General features: G+C 43.9%; 1 protein-coding gene across 2 annotated transcripts in view; it reads left to right on the forward strand.

Moving 5' to 3' along the window:
* The window catches only part of RASGRP3 (RAS guanyl releasing protein 3), a 368,221-nt gene that overhangs the window by 340,124 nt on the left and 5,772 nt on the right, over positions 1-22,325 (forward strand). For both annotated transcript variants that reach the window (XM_069234699.1, XM_069234698.1), the window contains exon 16: positions 10,198-10,565. In XM_069234699.1, coding sequence (XP_069090800.1) covers positions 10,198-10,565 — 368 coding nt within the window. The remainder of the gene's footprint in view (positions 1-10,197; positions 10,566-22,325) is intronic.

The following is a 22,325-nucleotide window of genomic DNA, read 5'->3' on the forward strand; positions in this document are numbered from 1 at the left end:
CAGGGTTGCAGCTCGTGAAGGGAGCCTAAACTCGCCTTATAATACCTAGTGTTGAAGGCCACACCAGGTTCAGTGGAGTTCAGAGGCTCGCCACGGTGGAGGCCCAGCAGAACAAAGCTAGTATGCAGAACGACTGCCGCCTTAGCACCTGCTCAAGGAAGTGAAGCATCAATGTGAGTGTTGTGGTGAGGGAAAGGGATGCTATTCTCTGGCAGGTGGAGCATTACGTTTTCCACCCTGCGTGTACTGTAGCACATTCCAAAGTCATTTTTCCTGGTTGGATTTTCTAGCCAGTAAAATCAGGTCTGGTGCTCCAACCCTGGAGGAACACCTGCCCATTCATATTTGAGCAGAGTGGAAATCCCATCATGGAATTCTGATCCTCTCAAATTGTAATTGGCATTATGTATTTGTTCTGTTTTTTACCCGTGGGCGGTGATTTGTCTTCGTTTTATCTATGATTACAAAAACACACATTTGTTCTTGCTACTGCAGTATAGAATTTATCATCGCACAAAATAGCACACTGTGCCAAAAGGTTACATCCTGCTGAAAAGCAATAAAGTACAAATTACAACAGTCTAGTCGGTTTATCTAATACTGCTTCTTAAGCTATGTGCTTCTTACTGGTACCAGTCAGGAACCAGCTTTTGGAACTTTGGAGAATAAAGGTGTGTCAAAGGCCTGCTCCTCTGTTCATCTGCGAGGAAGAATGAGCACAGGGTACCTTAACACTAGTGAGTATCAGGGTCGTAGCTATTACCCAAAGCAGGGATGTAAAATAATTACCCACAAACAAGCCATCTCAAAGATTTATATACATTTGATTCTTGTTTTGGACCTGCTCAGTAAGGGATGTAACATAGCAAAATGTGCAAGCCATTAATTGTTACTTGCTATGAAAACAGCGCCTGCTGAGATAACTGCAAAACTTTAATTTTGTCTATAAGAACACATATGAATCCTTACAAATTGTCAATAAGGCATAGTTGTAACTGTGTAATGACAAATGACATCGTTAGACCATAATATTTTAAACTTCCTTTGGCCAAGCCCTGTGGATTGTTTTCAAACATGGAGCTCATATTTTGTGTACAAAATGAAATGAAAGTCGGTGGCAAGTTGGCTGAAATCTTTATTGCCGTTTTTCATGAAGAAATGGATGGTATTACAGTTGTACTGAGCACAACTGACAGTAAAACAACAAGCAACATTCTTCATTAACTGCCCTAAAACACAAATACACTGAGGCCCACTATTATTTTCTGTGAGGCACTTCATTGGTACCAAACTTGCACTTTTCTCCTGATCCAACATGTGTTCTACGCTCTATCCCACTTTCAACATCTTGCTTGGTTTTAAAAAAACAGGCTAAAGAAAATATAACAATTTTAAAAGGTAGTGGTGTTGGTCCTTTTCTTAACAATTAGTTATTAATGCATATCACACGTCAACTTATAGGCAATAAAACAGCACTCGAATGCAATTTCCTTGCACACTGGTGGGTGTTCTCCACTCGGATATCTGATCCTAGGCAGTCACATGACGTTTAAGCAAGGAATGGGAATGTTCCGATTTATAAGCAGCACTTACTTGATCTTAAGATTGTTATGAGGAATCCTTAAGCAGTTTTCAGCTCACTACTGATTATTACTAGTGGCTTGGTCTTGGCTGGTCTGATCTTCTTCTATAAATACCCATGTTTAGCATTCATAATATCTGCAAACAATATCCCACTTCCGGCTAACTCCGGAAACCCATCCAACCCTAACAGTGCGTGTTCATCACGTTCGTTCTTCAGACGTTTTTTCCTTGCCTTATATATGTCTTCCTTAACTTTATACTATAGTTACTCATCTCTAGCAATATTATTCATTAGTTACCCTTTGGCTTTATTCACAAGCTAGAGGTAGGTTCCTATCAAATGCAAACGCAAAAACAACCAACCATTGGATGAGAACATTAATGGCACACGCACTGTGTCACTTAGTGTACAAAATGAAAAATCAGGTGCAGGGTTCTTGCTGACAGTTTTCCACTTTGCGGCCGTTATGGGATTATCACAAATTCCGCTCATTTTTTAGGTTTACACAGGAAAAGTTACATAGACAAGCAGTGCAGCATGCGCAATAAGATCCGCAAATATGGGCACAATGGAGGTCCAAGCATGCTATTTATTACATTTCAATTACCAAAGATATGGCAACTTGTTGCAAAATACTGTACACGAGCGGTAATTTTTTCAGGGTGTATTTTTCCCTGTGCATTAAAAAAAGTATGGGAACTGTGATGCTCCATGCAAAGAGGCGGGGCCAGTGAGCATGGAGGCGGGGTCAAAGGTGTGGCTAAAAATAAAATATTCTGGGCCTGATTTATGAAAAGCTAGCGCAGCCTTTATGTCATTTTTTGACGCAAAAGCGGTGCAAACTTTATTATATTTTGTAAGCTTGCACCACTTTTACGCCAAAAAAATGGCATAAAGGTGGCGCTAAATTTGCATAAATCATGCCCTCTGTATGTTTTTTTGGTCTTTCACCATCAGGTAGCTACATATAAAATAGAATGCAACTTAAATGAAAAATTAATAAAAAAAGCTTCCAGTCACTGGGAAATACACTATAGTATATTATGAAACCTCTATTAGTTAATGCACTGCAGAGGTCTGTACGTAACCGAAGGACCACAGAATCTTAGCTGCTGCAGTGGAAAATAGTGACTTGTGTATTTTTAATGCTAAGAGGTCAGAGCCTGTGTGAATATACAAGTCATTCTTTTAAACATGCATTACACACAGTATAATGTAGTCTGCTACACAATGCAACAAAAGATTTAAGATTAAATGGCACTTCCAAAATATAGATTTTGGAAATACCCAGAGTGAACTTAATGCCATTTTTTTGACATAACTGTCCCTTCAACACCTCCTCACAGGTAGTAAACTCTATGTTAATATAATTTCAATTAAAAGCTTGCAGTTCCCAGCTCAGTTGTTAATTTTTTGCACTACCTCTCAAAAATAAATCTTTGTCACCACAGCTGTGAGTGATTGGTCAATTAAAGCCTTTACCAGCTCACAGGCGTCCTTTTCATTTGCAGTTTACCCTATACATTTGAATAATAACTCGTTGCACTCATTTGCGTGTCATTTAGGGAAGCAAGCACCCTGGTCGAAAGGTATGTTTAGCTATCTGGCGGCCATGGTTTCACAGCACAGAAGACTCATTGCATGAAGTTTCAGCTGAAGCATTTAAAATACAGGAAATAACTGCCCCGGGCGGTTATCTTTTTACAAGAAGTAGGGGAAAGGTTTCTGATAAATCAGATAATTAGGGGCATGCGGTGCTGCCCCGACCCTGCCCACTTCGACCACTGCTTTAATCACAGGTCCAAACTTCCAGTGAAATGATGTGCTCATTCCATTCAGCATGGCTATCTGTAGTCCTTCTTCTAAACGAAGGGGTACAGTCACTTCTTGCTTCCACGAAGTATGCTTCAGTTGACAATCGGAGTCAGAGTCTAAAGCCACGCCATCCACCGAGGACGTGTCTTGATTAAAAAAAATATCCTGAGACAAGTCGGATTTATGCTTAACTCGGTTCAGCTGTAAGTGGCTGTGCCCTCATGGTTCATTGGATAATATTGACGAGCATTCCAGTCTAGGGTATGCCATGTTTCAGCTTACAATATGGTAGAGGTGTATTCAATGACTGCCCAGCACCCTGACCCCAACAACCACAGCCCCCCCCCATACCCGCTCATTCCCTTTGGTGAACAGGTATTCTGGAGAGTTGTGTTTGTATAGTTGTATAAAAGAGAAAGACTTATTTTGGGCAGACATAGCTCTCAGAAGTAAAAATAAGTCGCTCCGACTTTCTCAGTCTGCTGCTGCTGATGAAAGGCTCATCAAGCTGTGCGTGATTAATTCTTTTTGACGGAGACAGCTAAACAAATTGATTTCCAACTGAGCCTCAGACTTCTCTCTTATTTCGTGTGTGTGTGTATGTGTTTTATTCTGTACCTCTTAAGATTTGAAGTGCTGGCCCTGCTAAAAAAATATAGCAAGATGGAAACATCTCTCAAAAAGTGAGGAGAGACTATTTCAAATGATATTTCTTTAGATTTAGAGAGCTAAAGGTGTGGCACAGAATCAGAAACATATATGTTAGAACTGAAATAGTAATCGTACATAATTGATGACTGGTCGCATCTACTCATTGCAGGCAATTGGGTATTGTAGGAAGCTGCCTCTGTATATACCATCTCAAAGTGAGAGATAGTGTGCACCGAGTCCAAGGGTTCCCCGTAGAGGTTGATAGTGACAAAATTAGATAATTCTAATGCTCTATTTTGTGGTGGTGTGGTCGAGCAGTAGGCTTATCAGAGGGTAGTGTTAAGCATTTGTTGTACACACACAGGCAATAAATGAGAACACACACTCAAAGACTTAACTGCAGGCCAATAGGTTTTTATATAGAAGAATATTCTTTTCTTAATTTATTTTAGAACCACAAGATTCAGATTTTTAGGTAAGTGCATAAATTGTAAGGTACTTCACACAAGTAAGCATGGAACTTTTAATTAAAACATTAATGTACACAGTATTGGCAAAAATGGCAATAAGCTATTTTAAAAGTGGACACTGCAAAAATCAACAGTTCCTGGGGGAGGTAAGTAATAGTTAGTTTCTCAGGTAAGTAAAGCACTTACAAGTTCAGGCTCCTGGGCATAGGCAGCCCACTGTTCGGGGTTCAAATCAACCCCAAACACCCAGCACCAGCAACACAGGGCTGGTCAGGTGCTGAGGTCAAAGTAGCACCCAAGTAGCATAGGTGACTATGGAGAACGGGGTGCTCTGGTCCTAGCCTGCTAGCAGGTAAGTACCTGTGTCCTTGGAGAGCAGACCAGGGTTTTTTTGTAGAGCACTGGGGAGGATACACACAGGCACACAAAATACACCCTCAGAGGCACAGGTGTGGCCGGGTGCAGTGTGCAAAGTAGGTGTCGGTGTTGCGTTGAAAGCAATGGAGGAATCCGGGGGTCACTCTGGCGATGCAGGCAGGGTACAGGGGGGCTTCTCGGGCCAGCCACCAACTGGGCTAGGATGAGGGCCGCCTGCTGGTCACTCCTGCACTGATGATTCGTTCCTCTTGTCCTGGGGTCTGCGGGTGCAGTGCTTTGTCCAGGCATCAGGTTCCTTTGTTACCGGGCAGTCGCGGTCAGGGGGAGCCTCTGGATCCTCTCTGCAGGCGTCGTTGTGGGGGTGCAGGGAGGTCGACTCAGGGTGTCCACGTCGTTGGAGTCGCCTGGGAGTCCTCTCTGCAGTGTTGGTTCTCCTGAATTCGAGCCGGGGGCGTCGGGTGCAGAGTGTGGAGACTCACTCACTCTTCTGGAGTGAGGCAAGAGTCTCTTTAAAGTTGGTTTCTTGGTTGCTGTTTTTGAACAGAGCCTCTGTCCTCGGGTGTTTTTTTGGTCCATTAGGTGCAGGTCAGTCCTCTGAGTCCTCAGAGGTCACTGGTCCCGCTGGATGCATCGCTGTGCAGGTTCTTTGAGCCTGGAGACAGGCCGGTAGGGCTGGGGCCAATTCAGTTGTTGTCTGTGTTGTCTCTGCGGGGCTTTCAGGTCAGCAGTCCTTCTTTCTTCCGGTTGCAGGAGGTCACCCCTAAATACTAAATTTAGGGGTGTGTTTAGGTCTGGGGGCTACTGTCCTGGAGGGTGGCTACACCCTCTTTGTGCCTCCGTCCTATGGGTGGGGGGGGGGGGTACATCCCTAATCCAAATGGGGGGAATCCTCCAAAACAAGATGGAAGATTTCCTAAGGAAGGGGTCACCTCAGCTCAGGACACTTTAGGGGCTGTCCTGACTGGTGGATGGGTCCTCCTTGTTTTTCTCATTGTCTCATCTGGACTTGCTGCCAAAAGTGCGGGCTGTGTCCGGGGGGACGGCATCTCCACTAGCTGGGGTGCCCTGGGGGCATTGTAAAACGAAGCCTGAGCCTTTGAGGCTCACTGCTAGGTGTTACAGTTTCTGCAGGGGGGAGGTGTGAAGCACCTCCACCCAGTGCAAGCTTTGTTTCTGACCTCAGAGAGCACAAAGGCTTTCATCCCAGGGGGTCAGAAACTTGTCTCTCAGTGGCAGGCTGGCACAGACCAGTCAGTCCTGCACTGAAGGATTGGGTAAAATACATGGGGCATCTCCAAGATGCCCTCTGTGTGCATTTTTTAATAAATCCAGCACTGGCATCAGTGTGGGTTTATTATTCTGAGAAGTTTGATACCAAACTTCCCAGTATTCAGTGTAGCCATTATGGAACTGTGGAGTTCAATTGACAAACTCCCAGACCATATACTTAATATGGCCACATTGCACTTACAATTTCTAAGAATGGACTTATACACTGTAGGGGCATATTGCTCATGCAGCTATGCCCTCACCTGTGGTATAGTGCACCCTGCCTTAGGGCTTTAAGGACTGGTAGAGGGGTGACTTATCAGGCAGTATTTTGTGTGCATGGCATCCTGAGGGGGATGCTATGTTGACTTTGCCTTTTTCTCCCCACAAACACACACAATCTGAAATGGCAGTGTGCATGTTTTAGGTGAGGGGTCCTTTAGGGTGGCACAACACCTGTTGCAGCCTTTATGGATATTCCCTGGTCCTAGGGCCCTTGGTACCACTGGTACCTTTTACAAGGGACGTATCTGTGTGCCAGGGGTGTGCCAATTGTGGAAACAATGGTACATTTTTAGTGAAAGAACACTTAGCAGGTTAGCAGGGTCCCAGCATACTTCTTAGTCAAGTCAGCATCAATATCAGGCAAAAAGTAGTTGAGTATCTGTTTTATGTCCCTCTAGCTCCTTGGCCACCTCTCTGTATGTAGTTGGCAGATGTCTGCTAAGGTTTAGTCTTTAGCACTTATTCTGTTCCCCAGATTCAACCACCTTCTACAGTACAACCTCCTCATTTTGTTTACCCCACCACCCCTTGCTGATGACACTCATATTGCTTTCTCCTTCATTCCCTTCCAACCTCATTATTGCTGGCTACCTTTTGCCAGAGGGCCACATGTTGCTTATAGTGTCCAATTACACATTGCACAGAACCAGAGAAATAGAAACTCCACACCAATAAACACAGGTTCCATGTATTAAAACCCCACCAATATCGTGGAAATTATAAATTAATCCCCAGGAAGTGGGGAATAACTGTGCAAACTCTTTTTTAAGGTCGATCCTAGGCAGCACACAAGCGCTGTCCCTCAACATGTTTTAATCTACATCTGTGGGCTTGCAAAACGCCCATCTCACACCCATCCCTTTCATTCATTCCTTGGCCTGTCTTTCAAAATTCCCTTGATTTCATAGAGAAATGCTTTAGGTTTATCCGCCATGAGGCTGTTTTGTTACCACCTTGGAGATTGACCCTGTTACATGGATTATTGCATAATCGGCCATATACCTTAGGGTTGAGCACTACTTTTTTCTTTTGCCTCGCACTTCTCTCCTGATGGCCATATGTTATTTCTTCCTCTTCCTTGTTTTGCGCATGCCGCTGTTTCTTTGTGGTGTCTGCATCCAAAGGCTGCAAGCATGAGGGGTGTTCTTTTTATTTATTTAATACATTTTTTGGAAGGTTTATATATTGCAACTCAATTGGAGGAGCACTTTACATGAGGGCGTGAAGTTTTATATAGTGCAAATTCGATCGGAGGAGTGCCTTAGATGACTATGTGAAGTTTCCTATAGATGACCTCTAGCTCTTTACATGAGTACCACTGAACAAGTTTGCAGTTGTAAAATATACAAACTAGAGCATTTAAAAGAGGAAAAACACATAAATCCACAATGCAGCTCCCCCGGCACTGTGGGAGAGCCGTTACTGCAATATTCACTGCACTCTGGAAACTCGCCCCATAATGTTTTGAGGGGCATATCTTTTTCAAAACATTTTTGTCCATAACTCAGCCTGTGGTGGTCTATGACAATGGGACCATCACCAAACTGTTCAGCATGACATGCTCTTTATGTCTATGTCATCTCTAGGCCCTAACACTAGGTTGGGAGGGACCCCAAAATAGTAACTCTCCCACCATTCATTGTCTTCTTAAGCTCTCTCATAGCTGGAACTTTTGTTTTACAGTTGGGAGTAGTTTGTGTTTTAAGGGTGCTGTTTGTAATAGTATTGCAGTAGGCCTGCTAGGCCTGAAAATGTGAAAGGCTCTACACCCTCTAGGGACTACATATATGGTTGCACTGGTTACATTACTTTCTGCCATTTCGTTTTCATGTTGTTATGCCCTCTTGGGGCTCACTATATGGTTACATGACGTTTCTTACAAATGCTATTTTTACTATGGTTTCCTCTAGGGGCTGATCTGAGCATTACAATCAAGATACTACAGTATTCGCTGCACTCATAAACATTCCCCATAATGCTTTGCGGGCCATTCCTCTTACAAAACGTTTTTTGCCCATAACTCACTGTGTTGTGGTCCTAGCACAATAGGACCACCATCAACATGTTCAGCACGACACGCTCTTTCTGTCTAAGGCATCTCTGGCCCCCCACACTTGGTTGGGGGACCGCAAAATAATAACCCCTCCCACCAGTCAGTATGTTTTTAAGTTCTCTCATGGCTGGAACTTTTGTTTTTCAGCTGAGAGTAGTTTGTGTTTTAATGGCCTTGTTTGTAATATTATTCTAGTATGCTTGCTAGGCCTGAAAATGTGTAATGCACTATGATCTCTAGGAGCTAAATATGTGGTTACACTACATTACATTCTGCCATTCTGTTTTCATGTCGTTAGGCTCTCTAGGGGCAGACTATGTGGTTACATGACCATGTTTCTTACAAATGTTATTTTTATAGTGGTGCTTTCAAGGGGCTGTTCTGAGCATTACAGTCAAGATACTACAATATTCGTTGCATAATGTTTTTACGGGGCATTCTTTTTTACAAAACATGCTTGCCATAACTCACCGCACAATGAGCTCTTTCTGTCTAAGTCACCTCTGGTTCTCCATACTAGGTTGGGGGGAACCCAACATAATAATATAAAAAATATAATAAATCATGGCAATGTTTTCATTTTTTGCTGCCGATAGAGGCAGAAGGTAAAAAGAAGTGCTTTAATGATATGCAGGACCACTGAAATTATGTGGCAGAGAGGATCAAATTATGCATCAGAGTTGACCAATGTATGTGACAAGAAATGTCCAGTTATGCATTTACAGTGCCAAGAGCTCTAGCTCAAGCAAATGCAAGACCTATTGCTCTGAAAATGCTTGTTTAGTTTGGGGTAGCAGACTTCCTGAAGTGATTCCACTGGGCCCATAGAACTCAAAAGGTTAAGATTGGAAGCATGAACAGGCCCTTAATGATTAAGCAAATGGACTATTTGCGCTTCAAATTTGGGAATTACAGGAAGACAGAGCACCTGCTTTTTGTCCCAGTCCCATCCCATAACTGGAAGTTTCCTCTATATAAATATAGAAAAATATAGAAAACCTCAAAATATCCCTACAACAGATAGACACACTCAAAAGCAAAAGTGGATATACACTATTGTGGATTTTACTGGATATGAACAACTACTCTGTTCTCTCAGCAATTGGTATCATTACCCAGTCTCACTGAACTTTCCCAGAAATAGTTCAGATCCTCAGTGGTGACGTATACATAAATACGAGTAACGCCTTGCTCCACTGAGTTAATCCAGAATATCCTGCCCTGGTTCAAAAAACATTTTCTGTGACAATAATGTCACATAGTCAAGTATTATTGAGTAGCCAAACAAAAACGAACTCCAATAGTGTTAGATTATTGCTCTAAATCGCTGATTTAAAATCAGCAAATGGTGCATATTCCTTTTGAATTTAACTTTGTAACGTTTCAACTACGTGAAAAAAGTGCTCCGATTGAGACTAGTTTATTTGACCTTTTAAAATATAAATTCAGGTACTGTTTTCGTGAGCTGTGAATATGATCTAGGAATCTAGCAGAACAAACTATATGCAAACAGGAATTTAACAACTCTAATAGCAAGCAATACGGACACAAAGAGCGTGTGTATGTTTTGTGAACTATTTAATCGTGATTTTATACCTGCTTCAGAATGTTGTATTTTATAATTAAAAGAAGTTTAAAAAAAAAAAATAGAACTCTGAAAACTAAAAACTCTCCCACCCCTTTGCTTGCAGCTCAAGACGGAATCTTCGAATTTCCCACTATGACGACAGAGAGCCAGAGCCTGGATAGTCGAGGTATCACCCTAGTCACAGGCTCCTCCAAGAAGATTTCAGTGCGCCTACAGCGAACCACCACGAGCCAGGCAACGCAGACGGAGCCCTTGTGGCATGAGCCGGGCTGGAGCGACGCCGGATCTCACACCTTTCCCAAGATGAAGAGCAAGTTCTCTGGAAAATTGGGCAAAAGTAAAGGATTTGCCAAATGGGAAAATGAGAAGTCTAACATGCAAGCCAATGCTGACCTTGCTGAAATGCAGATAATAGACTGTGGTATCAACCAGGATAGAACAGAATCGGGACAAGAAAAACAAGAATCTGAGGTTTGTTTAAAAGAAAAATACAAACGTTTGCATAACAGTAAAACATGACCAGGGGTTTGCAGACTTAAAAAGACTTGGTTGTTACAGAGGGCATTTACCATGTGCATTTCATGAGATTAAGGTACCTAAACAGTAACAAATACAGCAAGGGATAGATATGGCTGCATGACTTTGGGGAAGGCAGGGAGGATGGTGTATAGATTATTGACTGTGTCAATGGTTTTTCCCATACAGGTCCTGGTAATATGTCCTTCTTCCAAAGTGCTTTGCTAGTTGTCTGCCTCCTTTTATTTTGATGCCCAAGTGTTCTTCTATCTGTTCGACTAATCATCCCCAAATAATCCTGCTGCTTCACAGTGGTACTTTGTTGGAGGACGGATGACTGAGTACTCTGGGAGATGGTGGAATGATTTTTCAACACCATATTTTAGGAGTTGTTGGTCCTGGCCCTTTCTACAGGGTTATCCCCAGACTTTTTGCCTTCTTCCTCCCATTTTTCTGACCTGTTTTTATTGGCTTTAGGACTCTGGACACTTTACCACTGCTAACCAGTGCTAAAGTGCATATGCACTAAAATGTATTGGTGATTATGTTCTGCATGATTGGCATATTTGATTTACTAGTAAGTTCCTAGTGTAGTGCACCAGGTGTGCCCAGGTTCTGTAACTCAAAGGTTACTAGTGGGCCTGCAGCACTGATTGTGCCACCCACATGAGTAGCCCTGCAAACATGTCTCAATCCTGCTATTGCAGTGTCTGTGTGTGCAGGTTTAAACTGCCATGTCAATCTCGCAAGTGCACACACTTGCCAGGCCCAAACCTTCCCTTCCCTTTTATTACCTGCAAGTCACCCCTACGATAGGCCCAAGGCAGCCCCACGGGCAGGGTGCAGTGTATTTAAAAGGTAGGACATGTACTTGTGTGTTTCACATGTCCCCTGATCGTGAAATATTGCTAAATTTGGCTTTCACTATTGCAAGGCCTGTCTTTCCCATAGGGTAACATGGGGATTGCCTTGAAATATCTTTTAAGTGTAATTTCCCATTGGGAGCAGATAGCGTAATGGAGCTTGGGGTCCCTGAACTCACAATTTAAAAATACACCTTTTGGTGAAGTTGATTTTTGAAGTGTAAGTTTGCAAATGCCACTTTTAGAAAGTGGGCATTTTGTTGCTTAACCATTCTATGCCTCTGCCTGTCTGCTGAATACATGTCTGTGTCAGGATGACAGTTGGGTTGTATTCACCCTAGACAGTCACACAAAGGGTGATTGCAATGACCACGACCTGCAATACAGGCCCACCGAAGTGCCTCCTTGGAACTGCCACAGCGTGAGTCCAGAGTGCTGTGTCACTAATGTCTGTGACACCAGACTCAGTTGCAGCACCTGTGGGCCCGTGGAGTGACTGTGACACAGCAAAGTCAACACCTCACATCTTGACCTGCTGGATTCATCAACCCCGCCTTGTAGTGAGGAACTGACGCCTCACCACCGACGCTGCATCACCTCCCCTACAACCGTAAGGAAACGCCACCTCAGTCCCCCTGCCTAACAGTAAGGAACCAACGCCTCATCTCCCCGGCAGCAGCAGAGAACTGACACCACACCAGCTCCAGCAATATCTCACTTCCCCAAATCTGTGCAACATCTTTGTTTCCTCATTGTTTTCCAAGCTTCTGTACCCGGGGTCAGTGCGACTCTGTGACAGGGCCACTTTCCTAAACATGTGGCACGAACTGTTGGAAGCGACTCCATCAAGACGCAGTGATAGCTCCAGTTGGAGCTATTGTGTTTCTAAGCACTATACTAAGATTTAATATTTGAAAATTCATATCTTTGCTTGTGTATGTTGGATTTTTGTTGTTCAGGTCTTGTTTTATGCAGATAAAAGTTGACTATTGTTCTAAACCTGTGTGGAATACTTTGTAGTGTTTTCACTGTGTGTGTGTGTACAAATACTTTACACATTGCCTCTGAGATAAGCCTGACTGCTTGAGCCAAGCTACAAGGGGTCGAGCAAGGGTTATCTTAGCTATGTGACTCCTTTACCTTGAATAGATTGAGGGTCCCTCCTTGGACAGGGTGCACACCACTGCCAACTAGAGATCTCATTTCTAACAAGTACCCTACCATCTCCTCCAGCACCCACTGTCATCTACCTTAACATAAAGTATATTGCTCTGTACCGATACTTTACTGCTATCTGCACTTTTTCAGCTTGAAGTTCACTACATGGCCTCCTCTCATAAAAAACCCTACACTTGCCCAAATGAGCACCATAATCATCCTCCAGTCTCCTTCCATCTTTCTTGCTCTGATACACGCTCTTTCCCCACTTTGCACTGCCATCTGCCACTTTTTAAGTGCCCTGCTGTCTGGTCTCCGAAAACTTGTCTTGTCACTTATCACATGCATAAAGCTCATTGTCACTTGCTATACCCTTGTTGTGATACCACCTCCCCTGTTCCAAATGGCACTGCCTCTTACCATTTCGTTAATTACTTTGTCATAAACTACGCTAAACTGCCCTGAAACATGCCCCTCAAAAGGATATGGCATGCCTACCAACAATCCTTCCATCTGCCCTTCCTTAAATGGGCCTGGCTTCTAACACTTATCTCAAGGTGCAATGCCACCTAGTCTTTCCAAAGTGCCTTGCCTTTTGTCCCTTAGGGTTCAACACCATTTTCATACCTTTTCAAAAACACTTCTGCCTGCTCACATGTATTCTACCACACCCCCAATGTATTTTGTCAGGAAGATCCTGGTGAGGAACTTTTGTTAATTGATTTTTCATTAGACCACTGTCCTAGTTACTGTCACAAATCAATAGTATTCTGCAGATTTGAGGTTTTTAAGTGTCTGGCTTTATAATAGCAAGACTATCCCCTGTCCAGTATTTTACAAATATGTCCAGTATTTTTGCGTCAAGATCAGTAAATTGGGAAAACTAGCAAAATCTGTTATTTTTCTCCTTTGAGGTATGTGTATAAAATCTAAAACAAGCAGTCACTTCATGTGTAGCTTTGTCCTGTTTAAACATTCCTATATGTTTGTTGAAGCATGACCGTCATGTTGAAAAATAATAAAGGATTTTATTTACATGAACAAATGGACTGGAGGCAAACTTTCAGGCCCAGATTTACTAAGCCTTTGTGTTGTCCTTGCAATGCACAAGGCAGCGTACGAGAATGCAAAGGCTTCAATTATATTTACAAAACCACACAAGGGGAGATTTGTGCCGCCTTGCGTGACTTTAAAAAGAAATGTAATGCAACACAGAAGCTTTCACTGCATTATGTTACATTTCAAGCAAGGAGGAGTGCCATGGGTGAAGCACGGGCGTTCCTGTGCATCCACCCCTGGATCTGACGTAATTTCAAACATACAAAGGTTTGTAACCCAGGGATTGAGTCAAGTCGGTACACCTGTCAAAGGAAGGGGTAACGAGGAGAAGAATATTTTTTTCTTCTCTTTATTTCCTCTTTCTATGCTTGATGCATTTTGCATCATGCACAGACAGAGGAAAATGCCTCTATGGCTTGTCTTTGCGCAGGAAGATATCCCTTCATTCACATAAATAATTCTGTCTGTAACGCATGCACCTTTGCACCATTGTGCCAGGGTGCCTGCATTGGTACCCTGGTGTGGCGCTAGGCAGCACACTGTGCATGAGTGCAAGGAGAGAGCAGAAATGCTCCATATGTTTGTGAATAAGAATCATTTTTTACTTTCTGTCTTTCACGCAACACAGCGCAAGTTCCCTTGCTGCACTGCATTGCGTGAAATAATATTAACTAACCCCCCAAGTCTTTATTTGTTTGCTTAAGAATCCAGTCAAAAACGTAAGATTTAAGTTCTCATTATTACTCAAACTTTAACTGCTTTGTATGTCATAGAAAAGAGAACAGTGCATACACATTAATTTATTTTAAAAAGTGTTTAATACGTGTTGTATAGTAAATCGAATGGGTCTAATTTATGTTACTTTCGAAGCGGGTATCAGTGTTCATGTGTTTTGAACTATGGATATAATTGGAAGATTTTCATCTGGCCTGGTGGGTGGACCATGAACTATATAGCAGGCAATTCCTTGGAATGCTAGACCATGGCGGGTGTTATGTGTTGACCTTTGTGTATCTAAAAGAACTGGGGCCCATATTTATACTTTTTGACGCAAAACTGCGCCGGCGCAGTTTTGCGTCAAAAATATTACCGCCGGCTAACGCCATTTCTGTGCGCCGTGCGGGCATCAAATTTATACTTTGACGCACGACTGCGCTAACCACAGGTGTAAGTCATATTTTTTTACACACACCGCAGCGTCAAGTTGTAAAGCAAAACAACGTTAATGCAGCGGAAATGACTGTGGGTCGATTTACGACCCCGCAAACCTGAAATGCAGCGTTTTTTGACACAATAGCATCAAAATTCCCCGCAAACAAAGCCATTTCAGCCGAGGAGAGCCAAAATGGATCCCAGATGCCTGTACAGACCCCAGGAAGATGACAACAGACCAGGAACCAGTCGGGAGGACCCACACAAGAACCAGGACAGTTTTAAGAAGAAAAGAAAGTGTCGCTTCAGTGCAGAGGAACAGGAAATTCTGGTTAAAGAGGTGACGGAACACCAGCACCAACTGTTTGTCACCTAAAAGTTGCCAATCAGTAGGAGAGAGGCAATATGGCAACAAATTGTTGACAAGATTAACAGTGTGGCAGAAGTACGCAGAACAGTCATCGAGTGCAAGAAACGCTGGCATGACTGCAAGCGCAGGACCAAGTAAAAGATGGCCAGGAAGGCAGCACTGCAGACTGGAGGTGGGAGTCCAGCACACCAGGAGGCCCTGGACCACATGGAGGAGATGGTCGCAGCCGTCATCCCTGAGGAGATCGTCACAGGGATTCAAGGACAGGACAGCGCAGACTATCAGGAGACAACACACATGCAGGGTAAGTCGTATGGGGAATTAAAATGCACTAATGTCAACTACAACTGGAGGGGGATACCGACCACAAAATGCATGAAAGTCATGATATACATGGAGTGGCATGGGTAGAAGGGTATGGCATGGGGGCATGGCCTGTACAGAGAGAAGCTGTGGCACACCATAACACAACACCAACAACAGTTCCATGGGGATATGCTGCCATGCCAACGATGGAGCAAAGGTAAAGCCACGTCAGGAGGGAAGGGCACAACGTCAAACTGACATCCCGTCACACGTCAGCCACTATACCCCCTACATTAACTAAGGCCCAATTAACAACCTCTAGCCATACCGACAACTGGAATGTAACAGTGACCACTAGCACCTCCGCTGTGTGTGCAGCTCAAGTAGCCAATGGTAGTAACGTCCCCATGGATCATACACACCTAAATTAGCGGGTTGAGGCTGACAACTTTAACAATCCTCTGTAACAAGACAAATGTTCCAGTCCTGTCAAATGTGAATGCCCATAGTTGTCGCAAACATCAGCCAATGTCATCAACATGAGGAGCCACACAGCACTAAGGTCACACCCATGCTGCATATGTCAGGGTCCACCCTGTGCCTGAGTCACAATGAAACATCCCAAATGTCATACTGCTCAGGCAACAACATTGAAGGGGAAGACACATGCATCTGGTCACTGAAATATACCTGCACTGTCAGAGGAGGAAATAGGACACTGCTACGACTATCAGGGCAATCCAATCTCCACACATTCCCCAACATCAGCTGTACCCATTACCAATGCTAACATCCATATCGTGTCATAACAATGCTATGGATAGGATATGCAACATTTCAACTACATATAAGTGGATGTGAAAGATCAGAGACTGGGGCAGGTCCAGATTGTTAAGTATGCTGCTAGTGCCATCAGAGCACCCACAGCCAGTAAAAGGTCTCACCATGAGAAAGGATGTAGATGGAGGGTTGAGTAGGACAAGAAGGTGGCAATGCACTATTTGGCCTAAGACTACACTAGAGGAGATGATGCCGACAAGTCTAATAACTTACCATAATGCATGTGACATGCAGGTGGGGCATAGGCCTGGGAGAATGCCCATCTGAAAGACTGGAGCAATGAACAGGAAACAAGATCACAATGTGAAATCATCACAAGGCGGCATGTCACATGACCAATGCCACAACACAGACACACTAATTGTACCCTATTTCATTGCAGAGGACGATGGATATCCTGTGGATATGCCTGTCCAGGACTACCTTGATGACATGGATGACGAGCTGACAAACATCAGCCACCAGACCCTCCAAGATGTCTTTGGAACCCTCCAGACCCCACCTTCAGTCACAAGGAGGAGCACAGAACAAGCAGCCATCACAGAGGACCCACCCACAACCTCAATTGTAAGACCTGCCAGCTCCAATACAGCTGAGGACTCAGATGATACAGGCACCAGCTTTGAGAGAACTGTAGTCGGAGTACAGCAGGAGCTAGCCAAGGAGGTGCAGGTGGGGATGCAAACTATGGCAGCCAGTCTAGAGGGGGTGCGTTCGTGCATGATGTCAACTGAAGAACAGGCAGCAGCTATGCAAGGGCGAACAACTATCTTGCAGGAACTTGAAAAAAGGCTGAAGGAAATCAGCACAGCTGTAATACAGTTGACCCAACACCTACAACAGCAATCCTGTCAATGCATGCACGTATGCAACATTGAACCCCTCAGGGCCGACCTGGCTGCCTACCATCGTGATGTGGCTGCTATTCTCAAGAACTAGCAGATCCTCCTTGCATCAGTACTGCCCTTAAGACCTTCACAGGTAGCAGCGACCGGGATGTCTGACTCCACGTCTTCTAACACTGAGGTGTGTGTTGCCCCTTCACAACCACCACCCAGGACAGAGGAGGTAACATCCAAATAAGTAATCATGCTGAACAGTGTCACAAATGATCTATGTGAGTCATGAACACGATACTACAAAAGTGCTTACTACGACTCAGCTATAAAGGGTTTCCTTGAACATCATACTGCAGTCAGACATAACACAGTGTCCCCAATCATAAATCTGGAAGCACTGTATGTGAATTTGAAAACATACTTAATAAAAAAAACACATTGGGATCCATAGTAACTGTGATTGGTGGTTGCAATGAATGGTCTAATCTTTGCAAGGTAGCTCTGGGATAGCTGCCAATGTTACAGCTCAGTTGGGATTTGTCCGTAGCATAGGACAAAAATGTAATACAACAGAATTCATGTACGCTTATGCCAAGGCCCTGATCTACAAGCATTTCACACATACTGTAAAGGGTTCACTAGATATTTATTAAACGGTAATAACAGAAGAGAAAACTCAGGGAAAAGCCTTACCTACCCTAATCTACCTTAACTACTCATTACCCACAACTGTCCCTAACTAACCTAAGCTAAACTTACTTATCACATGTAACGAAACGTTCTAAACATCCACCCCCCACCCCCCTTATGAGGCGGGACACATGGAGGACAACAGATACCAACCTAAACACATACTGTCCTATACTAAAGAAAGATATTTTTGTTTGTAAATTTTTTAACAATATTTTTTATATTTTTTTATTTAATTTTTTTATTTTCAAAACACACAAGAACCCCAACATAGCCAACACACACAAAAAGAAAAAGTTTAAATACTCAGGACCCCCCACCCACTAACACTAACTAAACTAACAGCCTATACTAACCTAACACTAAGCCCCCTAAACCCCAAAGTATAAGAATAAGGAAAGAGGAGGGAGGGGAGGGAATCATGTCCATCAAAAAAGTCTAGAGGTTGGCCCTCCTGGAGGGTCCGCTTAATGGACCGCACCCACCGGTTGATATGGCGAACATCCTGCCGCAGGCGACTCATTTTCCTGAGGACACGGTCCATTTTGCCCTGCATGTCCACAAAAGCATCAGGGTCAATTGTTGCAGCTGGGGTGGTCTGGGTGCCAGCGGTGGAAGTGTGGGGCCGTGTATGGTCAATGCCTGTGGGCTGCCCTGAAGGTGGTCCAGTGCTAGGGCCTGGAGCACTTCCCGATGTTGTTGGCACAACGGTCACAGCTGTTGCTGGTGCCACCTGGGTGGTAGTGGTGGTGGTGGTGCTGGTGGTGGCTGTGGTGGGCAAAGAAGGGCCACCCTGTGGGAATGCCCTCCAGGCTCCGGACGCCCGTTCGGTCCTGTACCCCGACTCTACCTGCAGTATATGTTGGTACCGCATTGCCCACCTCTGGAATTCACGCACCTGGATGGCTGTCATATTAGCAGCTGTGAAGACAAATGAAAAAAATTACATTAGGAACTGCATTGTGTGAAATGGCACAAGAAGTAAATCAGACAGTACATCTACTGTACTTGTAACAGCTCATCTCATCATACAGATCATTGAATGTCCCTGAGGAAGTACATGGCAGGCCAGCCTACAAAGGTCGTATCACACATAGCACATCCAAACCCTACAAGATGGGTAACAACTGGCATGATTTTGGCAGCAGAGTTCTGCCAGTTGTCAGCTAACAATCATGCTGCACATCCTCCGCCAATGCCAGGGCTACAAACGTCAGTGTACGGGATGGAAATCTAGGGCCACATGATCTGCAAGTTGTAAATGGACTTGCTAGTATAGTACTCATGTGCTAAACCTGAGTGTGTATACTAGGTTCAGACCAAATATTCACTGATTTACATGCCTGTGTAACACACTTGTATCATCAGTCCTAGGTACACTATTCACAAACCCATGCCTGTGTTTGAGGGTAGGGGGTTGGAGAAACAATTAATATTTTCAAACAACATGGACACCCAGGAAGCTTATGAAAGCTGGACATGTGTTTGGCTCAACACACACACCACAGGTAAGGTGTATCTACAAATAGGAGACAGCAAACCCTTGAACAATTCCAGCGCCACACATGTCTGGCAATGCAGACCTTTGTCCACATCATATACTTCCAGTAAACCATGACTTACAACTAACACAGAGATGCTAGAACACCCCTGGCCATGATTTGCATGCACACCTAGGCCATTGTTCTCAAGTGCCACATGCTCGTAGCACTACATGTGCAGCTACATGCTGCTAGGAATTTCAACCAACAGTTTAATCGGTACATTATTGAATAGGGAAGCAGAAGTCTGTGGGTAAGCATTTTGCAGCCCCATTCTGGGAGAATGTGGGTCCGACTGGATGACTAAATCACAGATTAGGTCCAGTGCGACTCTTGCTGATGCAAGTGTTATCCACATGACTCATCCCCATTCACATTGCGGGGCCTACAGGACTGACCTAGAATCCCTAAATAAGACAATAGGATAAGGATTGGCCAACTCGAAAATGGTGAGAAAATGAAATCCCACTCATGGAACAAGACAAATGATGGGCCAGCGCATCACAACTTGCTATTTGTTCAACACACAGGAGTCCATCACACATCACCAGCAAACACAACACATAACAGACATATCAACACTTACTGGAGTTGTCGGGGTCCTCGAATGAAGCCACCTCACTAACAGTGTTGGGTGCAGGTCCACCTGTAAGGCATGGAAGGGAGAAATGTGCTCAAAATCTGTGCACTGACCAACAACTCCAAAGACAAATACTATGTGTAAGATTACATAAGTAAGTCATTCCACTCAGACATGATGGTACTGCATCCGATATAGCACGGCTTACTTTTACATACCATGGGTCTCCAGTGAAATTTACACACATATCTGCACACATGCATTGGCCCTAACTATCATGTGGTGGCAAACATGCTCCTTCATTAGTGAGCAGACATAATAATGGAGTGGATTTGTCTCATCATGTGTATCCAAGATAGACATCCAAAGCCAGTTTCCTTGAGGAGTGCATTACCAGTCAACCAGCCTTTGTGGCCATGACAAATGTATGCTATCCCTAAACAAAAGGTGGTACAACAAACAGCAAATACCAGTGTAAGATGTTAGCTGAGGGCACCTTGCACTTTTTCCCTATGTCTCCAAACCCAGATCTGACATGTATCCAAAATGATGAAGGACCACAATAATCTCTAACATTTATAGAATTTCCGTGATTGCTTTCCTTACACACTCACCAGACACACAGGAGACATGTCTCGGCCACATTGCTATCAACAACTGACGTGAAGCATGCACTCATTTTCTGCATCATGTAGTGTTTCGAAAGTCAGTCTGGCTGTTGCGTCAACAAAGGTCGGCAATGTTTTGGAAAATCTATACCTCACTGGCAAATGTGACCTATATATACATAATTGGCTCCTGATTTGTGTTGCTGTCTGACACAAAGGCGGAACCAACTTACATTAAGAAAAAGTAGTCAGTAAGTTTGCAGAACACTTGCTTCCTGACAGCTAGCAATTGTGGTCCTTAAAATAGTGCATCGATGACCCAGTATGTTTCCAAAGCATTCCACACACTCAACAACATAGTCGGCAGATATTGTACAAGTCATCTGATGTCACTACAGAGCTTTTAATCGTGCACATTTACATGATTTGTACTCACCAACAGGGCCACCAATCACAATTCCCAGGTGGTCCAGCAGTGTGGCCTACATATATGTATAGCACAAATTGGGCATGTTTGGCGTCAGGAGAGGATAGCTAGGTGACGCACATAAGTTCAATACCTCAATGCCTATGGCTCAAAGTGTGTGCATTGGCTACTAATGTAGTTGTTGAATCAGTGTGTGTGCATCACAAGATGCATTAGTGAAAATATGCTTGTATGAATGTGAAGTCAATGTGTCCAAACCTTAGATGCAAGTCAGTGTGGAAATGATAGAGGACATGTGTTAGTCATACATGTAGCAACATCTGTTGTGTGCACTTCCAAGATTTTGGGTGCTGACCGGTTGTCAGCAGTATGTTTGGGTATTTGTAGTACAGTGTGCACTCCCTAGCATTGTGACTTGTGATACAGGTGTCCCTGTGTCTTCACTGGGGGTGAGATGATAGTTCTGTACACAGATTCAAATTGACAGTGGTGGTAACACGTTGGCATCTATGTACCCTGGACATCCCATACCTTTAGACTTGTGCAATGGATTAATTAAAACATCAGTGAGATGCTTACATTTTGCAAGGTGACAATTAGCCAAAATTCTCCATATGTTGTGATCATTGACGCCTTAACATTTGACTGGACACTAATTTCAGATGTGTGACATGTTCACTGCAGACCTATCAAACGTGGCTAGCGATGTCACGACCTCAGTGTGTTCCTGTCCACATGTTGCTGTCGTGGTGTATGTGTTGTGTGTCCTTGAGGGTTGCTGTGCAGTGGGTATATAAGTAGGTTTTTGTACTTACCAACAAGTAGTCCATTGCCATATCGTCCATCCTGGAAGTGTTGATTGATGGTAGAGTGACAGAAGATGAATGAGTCATGGACACTCCCAGGATACTTTGCCACGATGTTGGTGAACATGGCCACAATGGCCTGCAAATTTATGGAGTGTGTGTGCTTCCTGTTGCAGTAGAGGTCTTCAGTTGCAGCAGGTGGCACAAGGCGTACATGTGTGCAGTCGATGGCACCAAGGCTGTGTGGGAATCCATTAATGAGGCAAAACCTCTGTTCTGTCTCCTGCTGCTTCTGCAGTGTGTTTGGGAAGCAGATGTGGCGGGAGTGAGTCTAATGATGGCATCCAGTAATTTGGGCAAGAAGGCAGAGAATGATGGCTGTGATATTCCGGCAACCACAGCGCCAGTGCTTTGAAAGGAGCCACTTGCCAACTTGTGAAGTACAGCCAGCAGCTTGGTTTCTGTTGGGATGGTGC

The sequence above is a fragment of the Pleurodeles waltl genome, chromosome 5, assembly GCF_031143425.1.
Source record: "Pleurodeles waltl isolate 20211129_DDA chromosome 5, aPleWal1.hap1.20221129, whole genome shotgun sequence".
NCBI lineage: Eukaryota > Metazoa > Chordata > Amphibia > Caudata > Salamandridae > Pleurodeles > Pleurodeles waltl.